This window comes from Lactuca saligna, chromosome 7 (assembly GCF_052625555.1).
Source record: "Lactuca saligna cultivar CGN05327 chromosome 7, ASM5262555v1, whole genome shotgun sequence".
In the NCBI taxonomy this organism is placed as follows: Eukaryota; Viridiplantae; Streptophyta; class Magnoliopsida; order Asterales; family Asteraceae; genus Lactuca; species Lactuca saligna.
This window is the reverse complement of record NC_136423.1, coordinates 153,305,550-153,314,583: the sequence shown is the minus strand read 5'-3', so window position 1 is coordinate 153,314,583 and position 9,034 is coordinate 153,305,550. Positions and strand designations below refer to the sequence as shown.

Sequence of the window (9,034 nt, the reverse complement as noted above, 5' to 3'; positions counted from 1 at the left end):
GTGAAGATGGTGTGTTCTTGGATCTTAAGGGTTCCAAGTTGCAGGTTTTTAGGGTTTTGGAGGTGGAAGCTTCTTCGCTGGAAGCTTCCATCACCAATGGTGGTAGTGGTGAAAGGGATTGGTTTTTTAAAAATCTGATGAAGCAGATGATTTTTGTGTATGTGTGTGTGTAAAAGAGAGAGAGAGAGAGAGAGAGTAATTTTTTTTAATTTCTATAATAAAAAATGGAAAAAAGAAATTACAAAGGGTAAAATCATCATTATAAAAAAGTCTAAAACAAAACAAACCAAATTCGCAACAAAATAAAAACTTTGGATCTGTGATGCTAGTTCCAAATATTTTTGAACCAAAGTGGCAATTTTGAGCAAAATATTCGGACCATTTGCAGGAACCGCATAACGAGCAAAACATTCGGACCATTTGTGCATATTAGCCTTGATAAAAATTGATTAAAACGGTCAACCCGACCCGGCTATCTCCCGTATGGAGCAGTCAACAGGATTACAGGAACCGCATAACGAGCGAAATGTGTTTTGCGATGGCGGCGCTCTCGTATTGCAGTCTGCAACAACAAAGAAATATTGCATTTAACTGAGATGGATCTTCATATAGGAGATGAACTCTTGTGTAGAACTCCTCGAAATCAACTCGATGGCGTCTTCTTCTTCTTCATGGTGGCAGTCGCTCTTCTCTCCGGCCAAAAATCCGTTCACTGCTCATTGCTTCAAACGCCTCCAGGAATACGGTTAGTTTTCACAATCTCTCTCTATCAAATGTTTTACGAAATGCATAGTCTTATTATTGCGTATCGATGTTGTAATCGAAAATCGATTTAGAAAGTTAGGGCATATTTATGGTTTCAACGTTGCATTTGTGTAATCGTTCCCGTCTCTCATGCGTGTATCGGTTTCGATAGTGCATTTGTGTAATCAATTTCTGATACCTAAAATCTAAATGTAATTACAAGTTTACAACCTCAGAAATTTGAACAAATCAATTTGTGTAATCAATTTCTGATACCTAAAATCATCACAATGTAACCATCAAATTATTCAATTGGCACAAAGTAGAATCAAAAGAACAAATCAATCACAATTCAAATCAATCTTAATCCTTTTATTTGCCATCGTTAACAGCCATTAAAGCCAAAGTGAAGGTGATAAGATCATCATCACAAGAGGATAAATCATTATCAAGCCTTAAGGAAATGGAGAAAATTATCGGATATAGATTCAAGCAAAAGCTCTTATTACAACAAGCCTTCACACATCCAAGTTATAAAAACTCTGAATCATATGAAAGATTGGAATACGTTGGTGATTCCATTCTCAACTTTTTAGTCAGTAAACAACAATTCTTCATGTACCCAAATCTCCCTCCTGGATCTTTAACTACACTTCGTGCTGCAAATGTTGACACTGAGAAACTTGCACGAATTGCAGTTAAATTTAACTTCCATAAATACATCCGACATGAAAATCCCAAACTTAGTAAGCAAGTATGTAACATTTTTATATATACCCTTTTTTAATTTTTTTTATGTTAATGTGTGGTTATTGTTTTACAGATTCAAGTGTTTATGAAGGCTCTTGAAAAGTATCCATTTCATTCATATGGATTAATTGATGCTCCAAAGATTCTTGCTGATATTGTTGAATCCACAATTGGGGCCATTTATGTTGATAGTAATTCTTCAATTGATACTACATGGGAGGTATTTTTTATTTTTCTTTTTTCTTTTCCTTCTATACCTTGTAATGATGAAATTTTTTGTTTTGTGTATTATGAATTTAGGTGGCTAAGATATTATTGGAGCCCATGATTACTCCTGAAATGCTTCAAACAAATCCGGTGAGAAAACTGAATGAATTATGTCACAAAAAGAAAATGAAAATCCGATTGAGAGATAAATGGTCAAAAGAAGGGGTGTATGAAGTTTTTATTGATAATAAATTAAAAGGAAGAGGTGAATATCAAGCCAAGAAGGAAATTGCATTGAATAGAGCAGCTCAAGATGCATGTAATAATATTATGAATGACATGGATAATTCTGAAACCAACATTATTCAAAGTTGATAAGGGAAAAAATTGCAATTTTTTTTTAAACAAATAGAAGTTTTTAATTTATTAATTATATAATATATCCTCTAAATAACTACAAAACTAGATTTGGACGGATGAACGAAAAATTTGAAAGTCTATTAAACTTTGAAGAGTTAATTCTGATTTAATTTAAATTTTGTTGAGTTGAGTGGATTGTGAATGTTCTAATTTAATGATTGGAGAATAGAATGTTTTATTTAAGAATCCATTAAATTTTGAAGAGTTGAATGGATTGTAAGAATTAAATTTTATAGAGGTGAATGGATTGAGAAAGTTGATTTGACAATGTATTAAACTTTGTAGAGGTAGAGTGGATTTGTGGATGCTCTTAAATAAAATGGTTAATACATAAAATGGGTAACAAAGTGTTAGTATTATGTCATATACAATTTGATTAAAATTTGAGTAAATAGATCAAAGAATTCAAACACCGGTGTATGGCAAAACTAAGGGTGGTAAATCAGCCGGTTGTTCTGTGTTTTTTGCCTAACGAATTAACTTTTTTTTTAATTAAACAAGACATGGTATGCTAGCTTATTTTTGTTCGTTAAAAAAAAAAAAAAAAAAAAAAAAAAAAAAAACAATAATCATTTGCTTAATGTCATAGGTAAGTTCTTGTAAAAAAGATAAGTTTAACACGACAAACACGGCAAAAAAACAACATAAAATGCTACTACATATATATGACATTTGAAGACGAACATGAATTCAAGATTCAATTTCGTCCTAATTTCGTTTCGAAAAATTAAATATACTCCTACTTTTTGTTGCTATTATCATCTACCTATTTTAGATGGTGACAAGTGTTGTTAAATTTAATTTAAATATCAAATTTGTACACTTGTCATCATCTTAAATAGGTAGGAAGAAAATTATAAACAAAAAGTACGAGGACGTTTCGAGAAATTATCGTGTATTTTTATTCATATCATGCCAACTTTTGGCACCCCTATACAAAACGAACACAATCTAGAAAGAGCATAATATATCAACATCATTTTCTACGACCTTCCATATGAAGAAAAAAGATATCTAACACAATGTGGGAGGAGACAGAAATTGATAGAGACAACACAAATTTGGAAGGTTTTTAAAAAAGTCAGATGAAGAAGGAGATAAAATCAATGTAGACGAATGCGAACAATAAGGCCAGATAAGTGGTAACTGGTGAGATGTCTTATAATAGGTTATATTGTATTGATATAATTTATACAAAATCTTGGCTTAGAGACCCTGAATGGTATGGATAGTTGTTTTAATGATACTAATAGTTGTTGGTAAGCTTTTTTTTTTTTTTTTTTTTTTTTGGACGACAAAATTATAATTTTGAGTTATATTAACTAACGAGAAGCAAGAAAACCATGAAATTTTACAAAGAAAGTAAAGTTAAGATTAAGGTCTATATACAAGGAACCCAATTAATTTTTAGTTTTGAAGATTAAGGTCTATATACAAGGAACCCAATTAATTTTTAGTTTTGAAGATTAAGGTCTATATACAAGGAACCCAATTAATTTTTAGTTTTGAATTTTCGCCAAGGGATAATAACAGAAAAAACCTTTAAAAAAACCTTAAGTTTACATTATTTTATTGGTTTTAGGCAAAAAAAAAAAAAAGTGATTTTTATGTTATTAAACTCAAAATTTGCCCAAAATCTACCCTAATAAATAAAAATGATTTTGTCACATGTCCTTCTCTCATTCAATTTGCCACATGTTATTTTGTCATAATTTAAATATATATTTATTTTCCACTTGTCATTTATTTCATTTTCCATTTCTAATATATTATTAATTAGTTTCCATAAATTAAACCTACCATAATGATATTAATTTTAAATTTTAAATTTTAATTTCAATTTCAAATAAATTTACAATTTAAACCTTTGTGTTTAACATGTCACGGCATGGTGTGGGGTGACATTGTGTGTCTCCTTAAAGTAAAAAAGAAAATTGTCCCACTAAAAAAAGAAGTAAAAGTAACATTAAATTTTGTAAACAAGCAACCTACAACCCAATTAACCGCAAATATCATATTAGCTGATCGAACTTTTCGTGTTTATTTTAAAAGGTCATCCAACTTTTTTTTGTACATTAAAATAATAAACTATCGTTTAACTTGTTAAAAAAATCATTTGACCAACTATAAGAGGTTTTCATCTCATTTTAGCCTTATCTCCTCCAAACTCCTCTCACTATAATAACTTTTCGCTCTCCAAACTTATCCCCAAAACTAAATTCAAGTACTTCAAGTTTTAGAATCATTCGTGGTGCATTTGCCTTTGTCGGAGTCAATTTTGGTCGACAGTTGTGAGATTTCATTGGTTGGCGCAAATCACTGCCCCGGTGAATCGTATCTGGTATCGAGGAATCAAAACAAGGTCAAAGCGTTTGTTTTGGTGAATCGTTGCTTTTTGGAATCGACAATCCAATTCCCACCTAATCGCCAAATCGGCGTACTAGAAACGCAAATCGGAGCACCAGAAACGTGAATCAGAACAATCCAATTCATTTTATTCGTTGTTAATCCGAGCTTCGGTTGTTGATTTCAAATTCTTTATACATCAGTTTCATTGTAATGTTACTTGAGATTAAAACCTGTTATACATCAGTTTCATATTTTAGATCTTGTACAAATTTCTATCATCGAGGGTTTAAAATCGAATGAAAACTCGGTTTTGTCGAGATTTTGTTTAATGCTCAATTGATATCATGTATTCAATTGAATAGGCTGCCAATAACATAATTAGGGTTTCCCTTTAATCATTATGCTTTTCTCCTCTTATTCATACATAATTATTGTTAAAATTAAGTTGTTCTTGTTAATGAGTTTGCGGTAAAGGTTTAACAATCAATGGGGGAAATAAGAAATGCATAAAGGTGTTAGAAAAAAAAAAGATATATAAGAATTGCATAGAAGGTGTTCGACAAAATGATTGAAAGAATAATTTGGCCTACATCAAATCTCTTAAGTGTTAAACCTATTTATTAAGCATACATCACCATATTTTACTTAGTTACCAAGTATCAGGTCAAATAAGGACCTTTTAAAACCGTAAATTCGGACTTCATTCCCTTAATGTACCAAAAAAAAAAAAATTGAGTAACCTTTTAAAACAAACACGATAAGTTTGTTGGGCAAATATGACATTTTCATCCAATTAATTTTAAACTTTGAGTCTTTACGAGGGATAATGGCATACAAATCTTTTAAGTAAACATTGTTTTATTAGTTTTAAATTAAATTAAACTTTTAATGATTATACTTAGAATTTGCCAAAAATGTTAGTTTCCAGTTAAAACTTGACGCGACATGTCATGTGGCGTTAGCGCCTAATAATAATAATAAGGGAAATCTCCAATAAAGTCCTAAAATTTTAGCCCAGTTTATGTTTTAGTCCTAAACTAATTTTTGTTTACGAAAAAGTCCCAAAAACCGGCAAAAGTTTGCATTTTGACCCTTTTTGACTGGTTGGAACCGGTAACAAATTAATTTAGAACTATTTCATAAAGTGACCCAAAATATTGGAACTTTTCTGCAAAAACAAAAAATATTAGGGTTTTTCTGCAAAAAAAAACCTTATTATTATTATTATATTAAAAATATAATAAGTATACAATTTTTTAAATTTGTTATTATTAATATTATTAATAATACATATAAATACATTTAAATTAAAAAAATATTAAAGATATTTTATAAAGGTGAAGGTTGAGCGGATGGTAATACTTTAAGCTTTGAAATCATGAATGACTTTTTGTATATTATAACTTTATATATGGTCATTTCACATTTGTTATTATTGTTTTTAATTCAGAATATTAACATTTAACAATTTAAAAGAAGCTACTGATTTTTCAAATTGTTTACAAATAGTGAGCATGTGATATATGTCTTGTGTATTTTTGAATTACCAACATGTGTGTTGCTCTTTTTTATTACTTTATCCTTGTGGTTAACATAACAAATATAGTGTGATAAAGCAAAATAAATCATATTACTTTCTATTAAATAAGATATTTTAATTAATATTTTCGAATTTTGATATGAGCTACCAATGTAAATATTTATTGTGGATCTGTTGGATTTGAAAAGAAATCATTCTACCTTAAGAAATTTTATATACAAAGTGAGAAATCCTTTTATCTTAAACTATTTATACATAATTTTACAAATAAGCAACTTCTTTTAAATTGTTAAGTGTTAATATTTTGAATTGAAAACAATAATAAGAAATGTGAAATGGTCATATACAAAGTGAGGACATACAAGTAGTGATTTAGTGCTTAAAGCATTACCATCACCACCACCTTCACCTTTAAATAATTTCTTTAATATATATTTATTTAAGTGTATTTATATGTATTATTAAAAATATTAATAATAATGAATTTAAAAGTTAGTATACTTGTTTACAATAATAATAATAATAATAATAATAATAATAATAATAATAATAATAATAATAATAATAATAACAATAATAATAATAAGGTTTTTGTTTGCAGAAAAGTCCTAATATTTTTTTTTTGCAGAAAAAATCCTAATATTTTAGGTTATTTTATGAAATAGTCCCAATATTTTAGGTTAGTTTATAAATAGTCCCAAATTAATTTGTTGCCGGTTCCAACCGGTCAAAAGGGGTCAAAATGCATATTTTTGCCGGTTTTTATAACTTTTTCGTAAACAAAAATTAGTTTAGGACTAAAACGTAAACCGAACCAAAATTTTAGGATTTTATTGGTGATTTCCCTAATAATAATAATAATAATAATAATAATAATAATAATAATAATAATAACAATGAATTATACCTGTTACAAAGAAAGTAAAGCCTACATTAAGTTATGTAAACAAGAAGCCAAATTAAAATTTAGCTTTGAGTTTCTAAGAAGGGATGATCGCACATCTAAAAAATTGTTAGTGTTCTGCGGTTGACATCCCACGTGATGTTGATACCGGTAGGTGTGAACCGTTCAGATGTCAAAAACTTTGATATCCTGGTTGGAATAAGACATGGCATGCCATCTGACCTTAGATCCTCAAAGTAAAAAATGTAATACATGATGCCACCCATAAATCCAACATTAAATTATGTGAAGAAGTTATCCAATTTAATTTGTACCTTTGAGTCTATATGAAGGGAAAATTTTGAATTGTGCCATTAAAAAGAAAGTAACGTATAGTTAGCTTTAGATCCCAACACTTACAAATTTCTCTTAATTTTCTTTTGATGTGTAGGTGGTTTGCATTTATAAGCTAGAAGCTCATAGCATCTACAATGCATAGTTTAATGAGAGTTAAATGAGATGATATATCTAATTGACATACCATGGATTAAACTCTACCATTATGGAATGTCATGTTCGCATTCAATGGATATGGAATTCAATTAATGACCATTAAACATTTCAATGGAAAAAGGTAAACCTTTTTAACTATTATATATATATATATATATATATATATATATATATATATATATATATATATATATATATATATATATATATATATATATATATATATATATATATATAGGGAAAAGTGAATATACCCTTAAGGGTATATAAGCTTAAGTACCCAAACACACCATAATACGTCGTTTTGTTTGATATATTTATTATAATATTGTTAAACTTCAACCCTAACTTGATTTGCTTTCAAGATATTCGGTATTTCACTATTATCATTCTCTTACATCACATATTTTTGTCGAACACCTACTAGACTATATATATTTTAGTTGAAAATGAAAATTATGTAAGATGAAGATAAATGTGTAACTTATAAAATCTTGGAAGTAAATCAATTTAGAAGTTACATTATAAGAACATTGGACAATTAGAACGTATTATATGATATAAAACGATGTAGTATAGTAAGTTTGGGTACCTAAGCTTATATACCCTTAAGGATATATTCACTTTTCCCATATATATATATATATATATATATATATATATATATATATATATATATATATATATATATATATATTCTATTGAAGTCTATTAAGTTTAATGAGAGTTAAATGAGGTGACATGTCTAATTGATATTGCTTGGATTAAATTCTATCATTATAGTCAATGTATTTTAGAAAATTAATATAGAGTTGTATAGTAAGTAAAATAATGATGTGTCAATCCATCAAACTTTAATAAATTTAATGAATTATGGATGCCGAGCTCCATATGGGTTGCCATTTTGAGTGGTCATCGGGAAATTGAAGCAAAAATGTTTATTTGCCATTATTAGAAAAATCTTGACAATTTTGGAGTATTATCACTAAAAATCCATTTTGAGGTAAAGTCATCACTTAGTGTAAAATTAAAGGTTTTTATTTCATTTTCTTTTAAATGAACAATCTAAAAAATTTAAAAAAAAAAAAAAAAAAAAAAAAAAAAAAAAAAAAAAAAAGACACTTTATCAAAAATAGAATCTCTACATAACTTTTGAGAACCAAACTTCACTGTATTCCTATAACTAGTTTTAAACATATAAAATAGTTGGCTATTCAATTATTACTTATCTACTTTAATAAATAGAGTAAATTACTGAAATCATCCTTGTGGTCCGATCAAAATTGCACGTTTGGTTCCTAATTTTTTTTTTGCACTCGGATTGTCCCTGTGGTTTGATTTTGTTCCGTTTTTCATCCATGTGGTTTGATTTTGTTGCATTTTTCGTCCCTTGCATACATAAAGTTAGGGACCAAACATACAATTTTTACCAAACCATAGGGATGAAAAACGCAACAAAATCAAACCACAGGGAGGATCCGAGTGCAAAAAAAAGTTAGGGAACAAACGTGCAATTTTGACCAAACCACAGGGACGATTTCAGGAATTTACTCTAATAAATAATTTTGTTGGTCGTATGTCACATACTTATTAGTTTCATCATGCAGTGTTTTATAGCAGCTAAAATT

At 28.5% G+C, this 9,034-nt stretch overlaps 1 protein-coding gene across 1 annotated transcript; it reads left to right on the top strand.

Annotated features, from left to right (window-relative positions):
- Positions 1 to 478: 478 nt before the first annotated feature.
- LOC145004195 (ribonuclease 3-like protein 3) lies at positions 479 to 2,139 on the top strand. Its single transcript, XM_078963083.1, has 4 exons — positions 479 to 745; positions 1,137 to 1,498; positions 1,568 to 1,714; positions 1,795 to 2,139. The coding sequence occupies exons 1-4, from the start codon at positions 616 to 618 to the stop codon at positions 2,074 to 2,076; spliced, it is 921 nt and encodes a 306-aa protein (XP_078819209.1). The 5' UTR covers positions 479 to 615; the 3' UTR covers positions 2,077 to 2,139.
- Positions 2,140 to 9,034: the final 6,895 nt, after the last annotated feature.